Below are 19677 nucleotides of genomic sequence, written 5' to 3'. Positions count from 1 at the left end.
TTTGATACTGGTTCTGCCAGAAGTGTGAAAACAGTGAAACAGTGTTACCTAGACTTTGAAATTTCTCTGACACATCCCCCCTTTTATCATTTTATGATAATTACATGATCAGGATTCATTAAGGCTGAGCAACAGTAGGGACAGTTCATCAGAAATGTTAATTCACAAAAATTTCATTCCATCATTATGTTCCCAGATTAGGCCCAAATCAATTTAACTCAGTACTATCAGTTTCATTATATGGAGGTTCCCAGTTGGGGATGTGAAAGGACTCAAGGGAAGCACTGTCTCTAAGTAAAGGCATACTTTGTATAGTCATTTGGTGTTAGATGGAATGATCAATTGCATGCATTATTAGTCCACGTGCACACGGAATAAGGCAACACCCACACAGGGTTAGTGCAGTAATGCCTATAACAACACCTGTGAAAAGTGACAAGATGAAGACCTTCCATTTTCCAAACACGACGTCAAACCAGCCCCAGGGGCTGGTGTCATCATGGCCAGATTTCTCCATCGTTGGGCACCAGATGTCACCTTTGTCACCTTCCTGTATTCACTCTTCTTGACTTTTGAACTAGTTTGAAGTGCGGGCTGAGCCCGATCTGCACTTCTCCCCCCTCACCGGGGTGAACAATTCAGGGGACAAATTTGACTGTCTGTACCTTGCTGGTCGTCTTCCACGGCGGTTGTTTCCTTGTCTAGTCGGTGTTCTTCTGGGTGTAATTCCTTTTCTGATTCAGGTGTGGGGATCTTCTTGCAGTGGCTGGCGTGGACCCACGTGACACGTCCCTCCACCTTAACTGCTGTACTGGAAGTCAGCAGTACTTAATGTGGTCCTGTGAAACGTCTCTGCCTCCAGTGTTTCCTCCGGTGGTCTTTGATGAACAACCTGTCACCTGGTTTGAGATTGTGCAGGCTGATGTCTGCAGGGGTAGACAGGGCTGCTTTCACCTGGGGACAAAGGACTTAGAGAGAGGCAGAAATTTTTGCACAATAATCCAGCATCATATCTTCATGACGCCCAGTCATCAGACTTTGTTTGATGGGATTAAGCCCTATACTAGGAGGTTTTCCAAATATAATTTCAAATGGACTTAACCCATGTGTTGTTCTTACTGTCGTACGCATATAGAACAGTACCAATGGTAATGCTTCAACCCATGTCAAACCTGTTTCTTCACAGCATTTTGTTAGTTTTGTCTTGATGATGCCATTTTGTCGCTCTATTGCACCTGCACTCTGAGGGTGATAAGAACAATGATATTTGAATTCAAACCCAAAATAATTTGACAAATCTTTCAACACTTTGTTGGCAAACCCAGGACCATTGTTGCTACTGATCTTTTTTCGGAATATCCTAGCGAACAATGATGTCTTTTATTAGGACTTTTACCACTGTGGATGCATCCTGTTTGGAACAAGGGAATCTACCCACTTGCTAAACATGCAAACCATGGTCAAGCAATATCTTTTGTTTTGGCATAGTGACAATTCAGGATAGCATGCAGTCCATATGCAGTCCTCATATTTCTAAATGTGAACCTTGAACACTGAAATGTAGTCACATGCTTATGAGGTTTTGATTTGTGGATTACAGAAAGAAGCAATAATATTAGAGTGGACAAGAATCAAAATCCACATTTCTCACATTGTTAAAGGTAAATGTCAGGTGTTTAACCCATAAAGCTGCATCCAATAGAACAACAACTTTATTTTTGCTTCAGGGGCAACTACTACACATAAGGTCAACAAAGATTTTCCTGCTTTAGCTCATTTTAAACACTAAATGTGCACATGGAACTTCGACACATAAAGGATTTTTGTGGCTCAAATGGCTGGAAAGCTTTTGTGCTTCAACACAGCTTCATCTTTCCATCACTACAACAGAGTTCTGCTGTGGACTGAGGAAAGGGTTCTTATTGTGAAAGCCTGAGACTTTGGACTCAAGTTCAATGACACAAGGGGGTACAGGTCAATTAATTAAAAGGTTTTATTGTCAGGCTTCATACAAACAGCCTCGGACTCTGAAGTTTTTTTTTCAAAAAGTGTAGCAACAGACTAAACAGAACTTTAATCAGTAACAAGGCCTGTTATATCCTGAGAAGATGTGATAAAACAATGAGCAGAATCAAGGACAAGGTCAAGTCCAAGACATAGAATAAATCAGGTTAGTTAAGTTCCAGCTCCAAATGAGGAGAGTGAAGCCAACAAGAGGCAGCCAATAGTCCTGAGAATTAAAAAACTTGAGCAGACAATCTGACAAGCAGTGACAGTAAGGGTTATTTAGAGTAAACAGGTAACTAAATACAGGTGAGAAGGGGCGTGGTCAGGAGTGAAGCTACCAAAACAGGCACATAGGGCCTGTAGTGGGGGAAGTGCAGGATCTGAAAAATAAAGTGAGCAACATGGTGAAAGACAGGAATTGTAAAAATAAAAAAACAGAAGCATGAATATGAGAATAATGACAGTTATGTTATTTGGGCTAAATGATTACGTTGCATCTGTATGATGAATTACTAATGTACCCTTGGAAAAACTGGCTGTTTCAGATCAGTTCACACAAACACATTATACAAATAAAGCTAAACAGCAACTTTGTAGGCAGCTAACATGTTGTCTTTAACAACAAATACAGACGTTCTAAATACATAAATGTAATTAAGTAAAAAATATGTATAAATGTCAGTAGGCCTTGTAAATGATAAAGAATATCTGAATGTCTAATTAAATTCTGTGTAGAATTGAACAATATGCTCATTAACAGGTTTGACTTTTTATTTTGAGGCCATGAAAGGTATAAATGCTTGGAGCAAACATTTTGCCATTTTTCAGTTAGAAAGAAAAAATGATTTCAGTTTTAAAAAATATTTAATAGTTTTAGGTTCTAAGTTTCTTTACTATACAGTATTTGAAATGAACTGGTTCAGGGTGTTTACAACATCACAGGTTCCTCCGAATTATTCACCTGTGACATTTAAATTCCTAATTGAAAATTAAATATGACTTTGACAAAGGTTCATTGTTAGTATCACAACTTTATTTTTTCTTCAGTTTAGCACGTGGACACAGGTTGTTAGTGGTATGAATGAAAATTAATGACAAAAAACTCAAACAATAAATGAATTTCAATGCAGTTTTTATAAAGTAGGTCTGAGTAATTAAAACTCACCACTGTAGGTGAATCCATGTGATGTCAGCAATCAGTTACTCACTGTCAGAACTTTTTCTAATCAACTATCAGTGCGCAGAAATAACACAGGATGCACTTATGATATTCTTATGATATGATCTTCATAGATGAAACATGTAAACCATCTTATGTACAAACACAATTAATTTAATCTTTGGCTATAATGAAAAACATGATGAGCACTAGATGGCAAAATCCCACAATATGAAGAGTGACTTAGCCCTCTGAGACCATGGTGAGCAGCTCGAAACTAAGAAAATCACCATCATTATATTTCTATGGATTAAATCATCTGTTTCAGTGGCTGAACACTGCTCATTTTTTTAACACACTTTCAATTGCTTTGCCGAATGATTGAATCCCAGCAACAATCAATTTACCAACATTTAGCAGATGGTAAAATGGATTAGAGTCCTCAGCTTCTGTTCTGGCCTCATTCTCATACCTGGACTGTAATTTTTCTTTCTCCTCCCTCATTTCTCTCTCATGTTGCTCCAGCATTGACTTCTTCATATCTGCTATCGCTTTTTCTTTCTCCTCTCTCTCCCTCTTTCTCTCTTCATTCATCTCCTCTCTCTCCCTCTTTCTCTCTTCATTCATCTCCTCTCTCTCCCTCTTCCTCTCCTCCTCTCTCTCTTTCCTCTCTCTCTCTCTCTCTCAGCCTGAAGTTGTTCATTCATTCTCTTCATCTGTTTTTCATATTTTTCTTGAAGTTTTCTCTCAATTGCTTCTTGTTCTCTGCGTTTTTCCTCTTCCTTCATCTTCAGGATGCGTTGTTTCTCTTCAAATCTCATTGGTTCCTCCTAACTATATTTCTGATCTTCTGAAGCAGCTCAGTAACCTGAGGTTGATTATTAACCTGGTTATTAAAAACATGGTACTGGCCGTTACATCTGGCTACAAGTTCTTGAAGCTCTAGGCTTTCATTCAGGAACTCCTCAATAGTGGTTCCTTGGAGAAGGTCCCCACCAGTAAAGAGGACCATGCTGTATCTGTCTGCAGCCTGTCCAAAGATGTCTTGAATCCTTTGCACAGTTTGTTTCTCTTCTTCAGAGCAGCATATGAGATGCACTGGCTAATATCTTTAGTGGTTTTGTCTTTGCCAAACCTGGTGTCAAACAGGTCCGGGGTGTCAATGACAGCCACCTTCTGTCCATCCACCCCAGCTGTTCCCTTAGAACAGTCCACAGTCATAGACTTAGCACTGAATTTCGATTCAAAGCACCGTCGTCCCAAGATGGTGTTTCCAGTGGCACTCTTCCCATTCCCAGTCTTCCCCACCATCACAATCCTCAGCTCTTCATTATTCACTATATGTGATCCTGTGGAGAAGAATAAGTGATTATCAGGCTGTATGTACAATGAGCATGGAGTGACTCTGGGTCACTGCAGTGTGGGATGGTCTGCTGTTAGACAATAACTACAAACACTTCAAGACAAAACATGGATATGAGACAAAGTCTGAACAACATACAATCTTTTAAACATTCTTCAAAAGTACACTGAGTACAAGTTGCTATTATAACTAGGTAAAATGGATTAAATGTAATCATCATGGAAAATCAAGTATTAACATCTCATTGTGGAAACCTGTCCAGCCTTAGACTTTAACGTTAACATCTTCTCCAACAAGGTTACTGGTTGTTTCTGATACATCATCCAACACATATAGCAAGAGGAAGGTGAATGAATAACTATTTCCTAGTGACCAAGAAATCTGGATTTTACAAATAAAATTTACAAATGTAAACGATACTTGTACCAAAAGGTTTGTTCAGAAATGCAAAATTATAAAAATGCATCCTGTAGGATTGGACTCTAGGGAATACAGTAAAATATGACATAAAATAATAGTATTTTAAGCATGAAATCAAGAACATGACTTACTGAAGTTTCCAGCTGACACAGGGTTGGTGAAGTTTCTTTCCATGTTTAGACTAAAGAAAGATACTGAAAGATACTGAAGTAGATACTGAAGTGAACTGTTCTGTTGCAGCTTCTTTATTGTGGCTTGATGCATAAACCACACCCTCCAGTATGCGTCAGAAAGTGGAATTAAAATGGGTCACAAGTGAAAGTGAAACTTAAACTGTCCATTTGAGGGAATAGAACAGTTTTTCTCTATTGCTATGATACATTTATGAAACCAGGACCCACTTGATCTTCATCACCTTATCAGCAAAGCTGAAGTCTTTTCCACTGGTTTCTAGTTTCAAGTTATGGGAAGTCCTTTTTTAGATCCATATTATTATGCACTTCTGTTTTTAATTATACTGAACTGTTAGTGAGTGAGCTTCTCTTTCATTAGGGCATTGAATCAAATCCTTTTTGGCTTTCCAGTTGCACTTTATGTAAATATACTGAAAATGTACATGTCATTTATTAAACTGATGAGTTCCTTCACACACATGTGCTACTACATATGTTGGTAAATATGACAGGGCATAAACTGGGTCATACCTCTTTAATACCAGTTCTTATCATCAGATGGACCAGATGGGGTTGGTTATAAGAAAAACAATTAATATGCCATCATTACTAAAACTGAGAAACATAAAATCAAAGAGATTACAGTTACATGTCCTTATAAGTTAAAATATCTTAAGATGCTGTGAGTTAATGGTACAGTACATAAAGACAATTCAGATAAAACCCATTCATCCATTATCTGTATCCACGATCTCAGTCTTTTACATATAACAGTTATACAAATGTAGTAATTGTACTATATTATTTTTCTGTGTACAAATGTACACTCACCTCACAGGTCATAAATAAGAGGAGACACAAACTTTTGTTTTTTTAATATTGTTGCCTAGTGAGTGATAAAATACAAATGGTTTCGGCTTTTTTCACATAGTCGAGTCACACAGTGAATTACACAGTGGCTTTAAAATAAATGTACCTTACTACAGAAATAGAATTGGCATAAAGCATATATGTGGTTTACTTTCCAGTGCCCATTAGTCACACATCATTTGTGTGTGTGTTTTGTTTTTCATTTATACGTATACAATTTAAAATAGACCCTGAAAAACAATAATTAAATATTTGACAAGTAAACAGCACCAACAACGTGTGAGCACCAATACCAAGACACAATTATTACAAGAAACAAATATATATATATATATATATATATATATATATTTATTTATTTATTATATTGTAAAAATACAACCCCAGTTTTAAAAAGTTGGGACAATGTGTAAAACGTAAATGAAAACAGAACGCAATGTTTTGCAAATCTCATCAACCCATATTTTATTCAAAATAAAACATGAACAACACATTAAATGTTGAAGTCAAGACATTTTACCATCTCATGGAAAATATTAGCTCATTTTGAATTCGATTGCAGCAACACATCTAAAAAAAGTTGGAACAAGATGATGTTTACCATTGTGTAGCATCCCCTCTTCTTTTAACAACTGTCTGTAAACATCTGGGAAGTGAACAGACCAGTTGCTGGAGTTTAGGAGAGGAATGTTGTCCCATTCTTGAACATCCAGGCCTTTATGATGATGTCCTTTATGATGGCCTTTATCTAGTTCCATAGATGGATATGTCTGGGTATCATCATCATAGCAATGGAAATGTATGTATTTAAACCAACCTAGTGCAGTTCCTTTAATCCCAAATTCATGTTTCAAGCTCTGTAATAAGATATTGGGATCCATGGTGTTGAATGCAGCAGTAAGATCTAACAGAACAAGTATAGAGACGAGCCCATTATCTCAAGCCAAGAGAAGATTGATGACTTTTAATAGTGCTGTTTTTGTGCAGTGATGAAGTCTAAATCCTGACTGAAAGTCTTCAAATTAATTTAAAAACATCAACTTGTATGAGGATAAATTTGAAGTGGCTACTCTCCAATGTACTGACACGTGGTGAAGCGAATGATGAAATAGTCAATGTAACATCACTGCTGAAATGTTTTTTTGGTTTTCGAATAAGTGGAAGGGGGGAGGAAAAAAAACAGCCTCTACTTCAGAGTTAGAAGTCATCTTTATCCAAAATGCTTAAAGCATACAGATCGTTTGAAACACTGTAGTTGATTAACTTCACCAGACCAGAACGGACCAAGTGCTGCAGTGTGTTGTCTGCTGTACCATGTTAGTCTGCTGATCATATGGTTTAGATAATTTACCCAACCATCACCGACCAAAACTTATATCCCTAAAATGCACTCAAACCTTCACTGTGATCTGATTTTCCACGTTTAGGAATCAACGCCGAATCAGAGAGAACATGAGCTGAGATTTTTATGTGAATTTTTTTTTCACCCAGTCCTACAACTTTTGAGTACACAAGAAAGAAGAAGAAGAAAAGAAAAACACAAAGAGCTTCTGTCACTTAATGGAATCCTCTAACCAGCCTCACAAAGTGACCTGTTCTCAACAATGGTGCTAAACGATTTCATGTGTTTGTGGCAAATCGCATTCAGCGTATCAAACAGAGCACAGATCCAATTCAATGGAGATATGTAACCTCTGAAGACAATCCTGCAGATCAAGCATCAAGAGGTCTTACAGCGAAAGAACTCACTACATCCAATTGGTTTATGGGTCCAGCCTTTCTTTGGCTGGATCAACTTCCCAACAGAGATGTGAAGGTGGGAGATATTTCAGTTGAAGACCCAGAAGCTCGTAAAACTTATGTACACGAGACCTTGACTATTGAAGACTCACTGAATAATCGCTAATAATAATAATTCTAAAGTTGTCCAACTGGACCAAACTAGTCAAGGGTATTGCTAGACTCATAAGTGATTTTATATCATATCAAGGTTGCTGATTGAGCATTATCATCAGCGAGTGCAACACCAAGGTCGTGGTATAACACTTAACGCACTAAGATCAAGTGGTATTTGGATCCTTGGTGGCAGTCATGCTGTGTCATCTTGCATTCACAAGTGTGTTAATGTTACAGGCCCCAAACAACAGTGACCTGTAGACAGGTTATATACCCTGTTTCAGACAGGAAAAAGTAGAGACGGGAGACGTTAGTTGTGTCCGTTCAATCAGGCTGTTTCTGTCTGAGAAGCAGAGGCCTGAAGCCTACGTTCAACTAGTGCTCATTTTGGTGAATACTCCACCTAGTGGCGTAACTTGACAATTACAATGAAAAGCTTGAAACTTAAAACCATGGTAAATGTTCAGAAATTTAGCCTCTCTGCACCAAAATACAAAAAAACACACAATCCTAATCAACAATTGTGACCAACCATTGGTGGGTGTCACATTAAGGTTTAGAAGACCTTTGAAGCAATATGGTCTATTATTTACTTGTTTGTGTTCTCGTGCAGTACACATAGAACTGCTTGAAGATATGACAGCTGATGTCTTTATTAATGCTCTTCGTGCTTTCATTGCACTACGAGGAAACGTTCGACAACTTCGATCTGATCAGGGTACTAACTTTGTTGGTGCAAGGCGTCAGTTCTTGGAAGCTGTAAAGGAGATGGACCAAGAATACCTAAAACAACTAGGCTGTGAATCTGTCATGAACACTCCAGCTGCAAGTCATATGGGTGGAGCTTGGGAAAGACAAATGAGGACAATAAGGAATGTGCTAATGTCCATTCTAGTTCAGTCGTCCCGCAAACTGGATAGTTCGTCATTGCAAACTTACCTATATGAGGTTATGGCGATCATAAACAGCAGACCTTTAACGGCACACTTACTCAATGATCCAGCAGGAGCACAACCTCTTACACCTAATCTCCTTCTGACAATGAAATTTTCTATTGTTTTGCCACCACCCGGAGAATTTGTAAGAGAAGATCTTTACCTTCGCAAAAGATGGCGTAAGGTGCAATACTTGGCCAATGAATTTTGAGGGAGTGTAACTGCTGTTAGAAGCAGTTATAATGTTTAAGTTTATGTACTGTTTGTAGTTAAGATTATATATAATTTGTACGAAAAAGGGGAATTGATATGATTAAGAATATATTTGTTTTCGTTCTTAAGTCATTTGTATAGTGTTTCCCAAGCGGAACCAATGTTCGCCAGTCCAGGTAAAGACAGGTTATTATTGAGTGCGACTTTATGCTACACGTGTGATGCCGAGTTGTCGTGTTCAGCCGAAGATAATGTTTTAAGTTACGTTGTTTCCAAGGTCTGAGACAGAGCAAGACTCGTTAAGCTGAAGTTATATTCTCCCTGTATGTTAATACGGCCAATAAAGTATGTGAAGCTTGTGATCGTTTATATTGTACCGACTGTTAGCAACTTGGTTTAATTAGCGATACGACATGTAAAGGAACGTAACAACTGTTATTCACCTATATTTTATTTAAGAATAATCCTTATAAAGTGATATTGTACAGTTTGAAATAAGTTTATTAAGCTATTGTGTGTATTTTATTTTCTGTTTATGTCAAAGAAAAGGAATTGTATTTTATATTTGTGTTTTATTTATATTTGAACTTTATTTACTTCTCACGGCATAATGAACATCTTTGGAAATAAATGCCTGTGACAAGAGATCATCTTGTGTCCGTGATTAACTGGATGGGAGTAACACTTCCCATCCACTGCAGTTTGCAACGAACGACGTCTGTTGTTCCCCGCACCGCACAGAAGACACCAAGCTAAACTTTTCAGCTCAGTGATCCCAAAATGGCGGAACGAGCTTCCAAACTGCACGCTCAGCAAACTCAATATCGATATTAAGTACTTAAATCTATTAAAAAAATAAAACTTTATGCTTTTTCTTGCACTTGAATCTGATGAAAACACTTTTCTAATAGGACTTTGCTTTGACGTTTTCTCCTTGACTTGGATTTTTGCTGCCTTGTAAGTGACTTAGGATAAAAGCGTCTGTTAAATGACTAAATGTAAATGTAAAAGTACTACAAATTATCTGGGGAGAAATAAAAGATTCAGATTTGATCCTCCACACAATAAAAGAGTTTTGGAGGAACTTGTTTTAGCGTTTCCTCCTTGGTTTTTATAATTGTTTTTATTCCCCACTTGATAATTAAATTCATTTTTGGCCTAAATTCCTGGTCCACTCTGTCAGGGTACATATATCTGTGTAGTACATGAAGTACTCAGACTTTATCTTATGTGTCTTCTGTGTAGGAAGCTCTTCTGATAAAACCACAATGCTCACCCCTCCCTTCACCATTTAGGAGAAATGGCAGCAATTCTATAAAAGTGTAGTTGATACTGCAACTGTTACAGGTTGTTTGGTTTACTGTCCTACAGCGGTGAAAGGTGTAAAGAGGGTAGAACATGTCAGGACACATCTGAGGAAATGCTATGTGGTATCTACATTTATGACAGTAAAGTTACAGATACCTGCTATAGAAGACAGTGAGAAGTTTACTGACAGGTCCTGTGTGTACAGTATGTACAATTTACAACCACAAATGTGCTGGAAATAATTAAAATCATTCTATTTGTATTTACATTTTACACAGAATCCCAAGTTCTCTGCAAGTGGGGTTTGTATAAGCACGTGAACAAGACAAAGCAACGATACTAATTTATTTACCTTATTATTCTTTACATGTTACAGCCTCATATACCAATCCAACATTTGCTGAACCCATAACACACATGTTTTAATTCTGCTTTCTGTCTTGTGAGCTACAGAACAACAAAGTAGTATTTGATTTAAAGACACAGGCAGACAAGGAAAACAGAGACAACATGAAATGTTAACAAAAGCTTCGATCAGAAATTATAAAAATGCATCGTGTAGGATTTGAATGGCCCTTCTCTCTCAGTTTAGCAGCCGGCTCAGAGAGTCCTGGTGGTTCCAGACTTCTCCCATTTATGGATGATGGAAACCACTGTGCTCATTGGGACCTTCAATGGTGCAGAAATGTCTCTGTACCCTTCCTGAGATCAGTGCCTCGATACAAACCTGTCTCAGAGGTCTACAGACACTTCCTTGGACTTCATGGCTTGGTTTGTCCTCTGACATATGCGTCCTCTGACAGGTGTATGCTGTTCCAAATCATGTCCAATCAACTGAATTCCAATCAAGTTGTAGAATCACCTCGAAGATAATCAGTGGAAACAGGATGCACCAGAACTTCTTTCACATCAATATCAAATTTTTTGATGTTAAGAAACAAAATGTTTCTGGGAAAGTTCTAGTCCCTAATTTATTAGCATATATCACTGTGTTCTTTTTATTTACATTTTACACAATGTCTTTTTGTAAAATGTTTTCATCCAATGTTATTTTCATCATAGTTTTTTGCACCTGTTTGGTTGGATTTTGCAAGGAAAAATATAAACTAGCCCTAAATACCATGATTATACATGATTTCTATTTGCATGAATGCAGACTACATACTTGCCACCTACTGTATATCGTCTCCCTTTAAACTGAAAACTGAAACCCAGATCTGTCTCTCTGACCTTGTTCCTGGGCTCTGAAACCTCATCACAGCAGGGGTGTTTGTGGGCAAGGTGAGTAAAAGAACTGATTCTTAAGGTTTAACTCTTCTCTTTCCTTCATACACTGAGCTGTCAGGTTAGTAGCTACACCAGGATAAAACTACCGCAGCCCTTCATGCAATGTGCATGAGACACACTCTGACCTTAGACCCTTAAATAGAATGGAGGGGGATTGAATGGGGATGAAGAGAGAGTAAATACAGACTACAACACAGACTAGAGTTTAAGATGTAATGACACGACTTTATTTGTAGTTTAAGTTGGTCCAAAGACAGATTTGTCCAAGCAGTGACATGATCATAGACTCAAGAACTTAATGCTTTAAGTAATGTTTTAAAAATAACTACTGTAGCTCATCCAGAACAATTTCTAACAGTTTCAGAACAGTTTTCTAAGTAGAATATAATTTGTCATTCTTTAGTTCACTATTAGCACAGCATTCATTTAATTCATAATATTTGCAAGACATAACTGTGGAAATTCCAAAAAGGTTTAAATGTGTCTTACATTGACTTGTCATTAAAGAGACAAACCTGCAGCAAATAGCTGCTGAGAATTGATTACAAGATAACACAAGGAGGTTTATAATCTTTAATTTCAGCTATCATCCTGGCCAACTGGTTATACATGTTTTGAACTTTGTCTTTTTCACCTTGAAGTTCTCTGCTGTGTTTTGCATTTAATTGATCCATCATCTGATTCCTCTCCTTCTCCCTCTCTCTCCTCTCCATTTCTTTCTCTGCTGCTCTTTCCTCTCTCTCCCTCTTTCTCTCTTCATTCATCTCCTCTCTTACCATCTTCCTCTCCTCCTCTCTCTCTTTCCTCTCTCTCTCTCTCTCAGCCTGAAATTGCTGATACAGTTTCTGCATCTCTTTATCATATTTTTCCTGCAGTTTTCTCTCCACCTCCTCTTGTTGTCTGCGTATTTCCTCTTCTTTCTCCTTCAGGATGCGCTGTTTCTCCTCTTCGATTGCCCTCTCTGCCTCTTGGAACATCTCATTGGTGTAGTGACTTCCTCCGTCCCTCTGAACTATATTTCTGATCTTCTGAAGCAGATCAATGACCTGAGAACGATCCTTGTTCTTATTATTGAAGACATGGTAGTGACCATTGCACCTTCTCACAAGCTCCTGCAGCTCAGGGCTCCCTGTCAGGAAGTTTTCAATCGTATCTTCAAGATCGTCACCACCAGTAAAGAGGACCATGCTGTATCTGTCTGCAGCCTGGCCAAAGATTTCTTGAATCTTCTTTACAGTTTGCTTTTCTTCTTCAGTGAATCTGCCCAGTCTGATGAGCACCAAGAAGACATGGGGTCCAGGAGCAGCGTATAAGATGCACTGGCCTATAAGTTTAGATGTTTCTTCTTTGTCAAACCTGGTGTCAAACAGGCCTGGGGTGTCAATGACAGCCACCTGTTGTCCATCCACCTCAGCTCTGCACTTAGAACAGTCCACAGTAATAGACTTAGCACTGAGCTTTGATTCAAAGCACTGTCGTCCCAGGATGGTGTTTCCAGTGGAACTTTTCCCGCTGCCAGTCTTCCCCACCATCACAATCCTCAACTCCTCACTATATGTTTTGTGCAATCCTGTGAAGAAGAATGAGTGACAATAAAAAATAATCAGACTCCTTTTCAATTTCACTACACAACTGTCAGACTCTCTTTTCACGAAAAATAGGACAATAAGTTCAGTATCTGTTCTTATCAGTTTATTATCTGATGTGTCCTCTACAAGGAGACAACTGGTTAAACAGAAAAAATGTGACTTGCCATTCACTCCAAACATCAACCTGGCCTGGCAGTGCTGCTGAAAACTGTGCACCTAAGTATTTTTGGCAGCCTGTTGGCTCAGTGGGTAAAGCATCATTTTGATCAAACCCCAACAGGTTTGTACTTGAGTTGAGATACTTAGCACTAGCTCCCTGGGAGCCCCCAGAGTCTGCCCATTGCTCCCCCCACAGGGTGGGTTACATGCAGAGATCAAACATGTAAAATGTGCTCACTGATGACAATAAAGCTTCTATAATAACAGAAATGATGATGATAAATATATGTACTAAATGTGATAGATAGATAAATAAAGTTCTTTTAAAAATAAAAGAAGAAAAGCACATTTGCACTGTATAAATAGTGATATTCATCAAAGAAGGATCTCGCATTGAAATAATCTATATAAACAGAATTGCAAACAGATTTAAACGATTAAGGAACAAAGTGGTTATAGAGCTGAGAAAAGTCAGCGTCCTTCATGCAGCTGTTTGCTGACTCATAAGCTAATAGCTCACTGGTTTGGAAACATATTAATAAACTCAGTAATCAGAAATTCAGTGAGAGTAACAGTATAACTACATTAAATTAATGGAAAAGTCAGTATGATTATCGAAAGATTCCTAATAAACGTAATAATTTCTCGTCCCGTTAATGTGTCATATGATCAAGTGGGAGATCAGCTTCCAAAAGGATCCAAGGATCAAAATCTATTTGAGGGAGTGAATAGATTCCATATCATAACAGCATGTAGTGAATATCTACTATATTTAGCAGCTTCACTAAGTGCAGTGTAATGTTAATACATATAGACTAAATTGTAAATGAAACATTTCTTGTGCTACAGTTACATAGAAAATACCATCTCATAATGTTCTATCCTAATACTAAACCCAACACATTTTAGTTATTTATTTAGCATTGGTTTAGGTTTCTTTTGTTTGTTTGTTTGTTTGTTTGTTGTAAATTTCACTGGCTTAGTTAAAACATTTTACTCAAACTTTTATCACTTAAAATCTAAACTAAAGTAAATAACGATCACATGTGTGTGAACAGGTGAATGAGAAGCAGAGAAGAGCTTTTAGTTAGATAAGATAGAAAAGCACTATATAAGCACAGACCATTTACCATTAAAACATGGACAGAGTAACTTGACTTACCTGAGTTTCCATCCATGTTTGGCTTGTACACTTTGATGTCCAAGACTGGATTAGTGATGGCAGATGCAATGTCCAAGACTTCTGAGTGTGTCCACTGCAGCTCTTTAAATACCCCTATGCACCAACCCCCCCCCCCCCCCCCCCCCCCCCATCTGCACTGGTCACAGTGAAAGTGAAACAAAGACTGTTACAAATGATGGGACAGAAATACTTGTCTTATCTTATCTAAACTACAGCAGTGCCCTGCTGACATGGCTGCCAGCAGCACAATAAATCCTCTCTACATGATTCAAACAGCAGCAGCATGTTTCATTTTTGATGAGCCAAAGTGGAAACATGTCACATAACTGTTCAGATCTGTGCTCTGCTTTCTGCCCATCGAACGATGAGTGAAATCACTTGGTTAAAATGTGTCCATATGTTTGCTTGAATGCCTCATTAGCAGCTTTGTGAGACACCAATTGCTCTGTTCTTTATGGGGCAGTGTCATGTAAATGTTCAACTTTTAACATCAGCTCCCCAACACATCTATCATGTGACAATAACATGCTACTACAGTAAAAAATCAGAAAATTCTGTCTCTAAAATTTAGGGACAAAACTGGGTTGCACTTTCACTTCTTACCTTTTTTCTAAAACTCACTGTGTGGTGGTGGAATAGATTTCAGGACAACAACTCGACAACTAAACTATAGTAATAATTTTATTTTAAAATATATATTTCAGTAGTCCACATAAAAGTTGCTACTTCCATCAATTCTGAGATCAGGCAGCAGGTCTTTGAATCTAAAGTAAAGTAATATTGGTAAAACTGCAGCCACCTGATCCCCACAAAATGAAAATGAAACTACGCTTATTTAAATGATCTGTCTATCTATTAATTTTAGAAAGCTGCAATGATGCTCTTACTTTTAGGAGTAGGCGTATGTTCAATGTATCCACATTTTAAATTTAGGATATCAGTCCTATTTCCACCAGTAAGAGCTTCAGTGGTGTCCTAACGTGTTAGGAGTAGCCAGGACTGCACAGATTCTGTGGGAGGACAGATGTTTTGAACATTTAATAAAAGAGAGCTCTAAAAAACAGTAGCATGCTTCTTTAGGTTCCTTTGGTTTAGAGAGAAGGTGCAGTAGTTATTTTTATGACCCTGTCTACCTCTGCTGGACGATTTGTGGTACTGCTAAATGTACCTGTGCACACGGGGCCTCAGAAATCACTGTCTGTAAGTGCATTTATAAGCTATTTGAGCTTTTTTATCTTTGTGACCCAGTTTTGTGGCATAAAGTAAACAGAGCAATGTAAATTACATCTTACTGAGAATCAGTGTTTTCTGAAGTATCGGAAACTTAGCAAACTATCTACAGTATGTTGTGATGTACAGATTTCCTTTTGATTTCAGTTTTACTACTTTCATTCATTAAACACGGAGCTTTCATGCTAAACCCTGACTCCAGTGTCTTTTTGAATTAAGGTAGTTTTGCTGTTAATTTGTTTGTAGGACAAGGACACAGTAAGATGCTTATTGGTGGCTAAAAAGGCAAAAGACGCAAGCCAGTGATCTAAGAGACAGCATGGATGAAAACACTAAATTAACCACGTCATCAAGTAGCAAGGAGTGATGTAAAGTGATGATGACTGTGGTGCAGGAGGTAGAGTGGTTGTCCACCAATCCTGCAGTTGTTGGTTTGATTCCTAGTTCCTCCAGTTACATGTTGAAGTGTCCTTGAACAAGACACTGAACCCCAACTTAGTTGCTCTCAGTGAGTGTCGTCCAGCTGCATAGCAGCTCCACCATCAGCTGGTGTGTGTGTGTGACTGTGAGTGTGAATGGGTGAATGAGAAGCAGTGTAAAGCGCTTTCAGTGCCAACAAGTAGAAAAGTGTTAAAGTGCCCAGATTATTCAAGGAATTCAACTTTGGTTTGCATTAGGTTTTAATGACTTTACAGAAGATGTTTAACAGTTACAGGACTTTGTTTTTCCTTTGATTTTCATTTCAATGTAATATTTAAAGTAATCACAATACTTGGCCTGAAGGCCTGTTGCTTTCTGTGAGGGATCATTGTGTTAGTGTACATACAGTACACACATTCATACATGAGCTTCTGTATCTGCCCCTTTGGCAAAACTCAGTAGCAGAGTATTACATGGGTCCAATTTTGCAAACCTGCAGCTGCCCTGCACCCACAAAGCTCGATCTGGACCCGACCTGTTACCTGCACTTATCTGGAACTCAAAACCACACTGTACCCGACCCAGTTTAAACACATGGACCAATCAGTTAACAGAGTACAGTGATCCTCACAGCTACATATGTCCTCTGTTATATCCCTGTTCACTTTCTTAGTTCATCCTTTAATTTGAGTTTTTGATCTGAAAAACAACAACAGGGATTGTTGATGGTGCTTAAGGAATCTTTGCAGTTCATTAACTCCTCAGCATCCTGTTATCCTGTCCTACAAACAATGATCACAGTGTGAGAGGTACAGCCATGAGAGCCCATTCAGTGTCTCATCTCAAACGGAAGAGGGTAAAGTCTGGTCAACAAATCTCTAGATTTGTCACCATCTATCTATTAGAACACTATATGTTCTAATGCTGTGCCCTGTTTATAACAGCATTTCCCAGCAGGTGGTCTTACTGTTGTGGCTGATCAGTGTAGTCACTGACTAACTCAGGCTGTCGTCTGTTTACGAACAGGACCTGCATAATGACAGAATGTCTGTGGAAACTGACAAATGTGTGTATTGCTTATTGCATTACTTGTTCAATGGCTCCTCTGGTAAGTCCATACTGCTCCCCCCTTCCCCACTCCATCATTTAGGAGAAGACTTACCAGTTCCTCTAAACTACAGGTACTGTAATACTGCACAATTCTGTTTCCCCCATGAAAATGGATTTATATTTATCTGTAAACTATATAAATCTGTAAACTGTGCTTCCTCCTTGGAGACATGTAAGTCAGGTTCAGCATTTCTTCATAGTTCTCCTTTCACCAGCTGAAAATATTCCCAGTCATAGTCAACAAGTCTAGTTCCCTGCAGAGTAACAGGAAGAACCTTTTCCCTGAACCACCAAACACGCATTTGTGTGTCTCTGAGCATCACAGGCTACAGCCCTTTGTGTCAGAGTTTAACAAGCCCCAAAATCCAGCTTCTTCACCCTCCCAGCTCAAAGCAAAAACTGCTGGGCCCACAGGGTGAATGCTGGGATTTATGTCTTTCAATAAAACAGCACACTGGAGACCGGAAGTCGCCAGCCATTGGTTCGTAAAAAGGAGGAAGTGGAGGTGAGCAGGGGCCTTTCAGGTGTGGAGTCCATGACTCTCTCTGCTGGCTCAGGAGACTTGGTGCAGTCCATAGGTTCTGTTATACATACACTGTCCTCCTCCTCCTCCTCATCTAACCTGTCCAGAGACAACATCTCCAGCTCCACAGGGATGTTTAAATCCTCCCCTGTTCTATTCTCCTTCAACATCTTCATGTTGAAACTTTCGGTCTCTTAAGTGAAAAAGCTGTCAACAAATTTAAAGAAATTATTTCTTCATCATTTGCTTCACCATATGTTAATAAAATGAAAAGTAGCCACCTTAATATTTCTCCTGCACAAGTAGATTATCTTGTTGATAATTCTGCAGCCTCACTACGTACAATACTCGATAGTGTTGCCCCTCTGAAAAAGAAGGCAGTAAACCAGAAGAGGTGATCTCCATGGTATAGTTCACAAACACGCAACTTAAAACGGGCAACACAAAAGTTAGAAAGGAAGTGGCGTTTCAGAAATTTAGAAGAATCTCATTTAGCCTGGAAAAATAGTTTAAAAATGTACAAAAAAGTTTTTCGTGATGCCAGAACAGCATATTATTCATCATTAATAGAAGAAAACAAGAACAACCCCCGGTTTCTGTTCAGCACTGTAGCCAGGCTGACTAAGAGCCATAGTTCTGTTGAGCCTACTATTCCCTTAACTTTGAGCAGCAATGACTTCATGACTTTCTTTATGAATAAAATTGTAGCTATTAGAGAAAGAATTCACCAGATCCTCCCCCCAAATATTACAGGTGGATGCTAGAATCATCAATAAGGCCCCAATCCCTGTTAGACTGCTTTTTACCCATAGATCTGTCTGAGCTAACTTCAATTATTAGCTCATCTAAACCAAAAACCTGTCTGCTAGATCCTATTCCAACTAAGCTGCTCAAGGAAGTTTTACCCTTAATAGATAAATTCATATTAGATATCATCAATCTATCTTTAGAAACAGGCTATGTACCACAGGCCTATAAGGTAGCTGTAATTAAACCAATACTTAAAAAACCCAGTATTGATCCAGGTGTTTTAGCCAGTTACAGACCAATATCTAATCTCCCTCTAGTTACAAAACAATATATGACCACCTGTACAGCAATAATTAGTATGAAGCCTTTCAGTCAGGATTTAGAGTTCATCATAGTACAGAAACAGCACTGGTAAAAGTCACCAACGATCTTCTCATGGCCTCTGATAATGGTCTAGTCTCTATACTTGTTCTGTTAGATCTTAGTGCTGCATTTGATACCATTGATCATAACATTTTATACAGAGACTGGAACATGAAATTGGAATTACAGGAACTGCACTAGGTTGGTTTAAATCTTATCTATCTGATAGATTTCAATTTGTTCATGTTACTGATGATTCCTCCATGCAGACAAAGGTTAGCTATGGAGTTCCACAAGGCTCTGTGTTAGGACCAATACTTTTTACTTTATATATGTCTCCTTTAGGCAACATTATTAGAAAACACTCCATAAATGTCCACTGTTATGCTGATGATACCCAGCTATATTTATTTATGGAACCAGATGAAAATAATCAGTTAATAAAGCTTCAAGCCTACAAGACATAAAGGCCTGGATGTCCCAAAATTTCTTACTTTTAAACTCAGACAAAACTGAAGTCATAGTATTTGGGCCCAAAAATCTCAGAGATATGATGTCCAACCATATTGTTACACTAGATGACATAAGTCTGGCCTCCAGTAATACTGCAAGGAACCTTGGAGTTATTTTTGACCAGGATTTGTCCTTTACCTAACATATAAAAGAAATCTCTAGAACAGCCTTGTTCCACCTACAACATTGCCAAAATTAGGAGCATA

At 38.3% G+C, this 19677-nt stretch overlaps 1 protein-coding gene and 1 pseudogene across 1 annotated transcript; both read right to left on the bottom strand.

Moving 5' to 3' along the window:
• Nucleotides 1-3059: 3059 nt before the first annotated feature.
• LOC137124131 (GTPase IMAP family member 4-like) lies at nucleotides 3060-5159 on the bottom strand (annotated as a pseudogene).
• A 6676-nt stretch (nucleotides 5160-11835) lies between these two features.
• Nucleotides 11836-14644, bottom strand: LOC137124129 (GTPase IMAP family member 4-like). Its single transcript, XM_067498821.1, has 2 exons — nucleotides 14542-14644; nucleotides 11836-13201 (listed from the first exon to the last, which is right to left on the bottom strand). The coding sequence occupies exons 1-2, from the start codon at nucleotides 14555-14557 to the stop codon at nucleotides 12174-12176; spliced, it is 1044 nt and encodes a 347-aa protein (XP_067354922.1). The 5' UTR covers nucleotides 14558-14644; the 3' UTR covers nucleotides 11836-12173.
• Nucleotides 14645-19677: the final 5033 nt, after the last annotated feature.

Source organism: Channa argus, chromosome 3 (assembly GCF_033026475.1).
Source record: "Channa argus isolate prfri chromosome 3, Channa argus male v1.0, whole genome shotgun sequence".
In the NCBI taxonomy this organism is placed as follows: Eukaryota; Metazoa; Chordata; class Actinopteri; order Anabantiformes; family Channidae; genus Channa; species Channa argus.
Note: the sequence above shows the minus strand (reverse complement) of the source record. Positions and strands in the feature narration are given on the sequence as shown.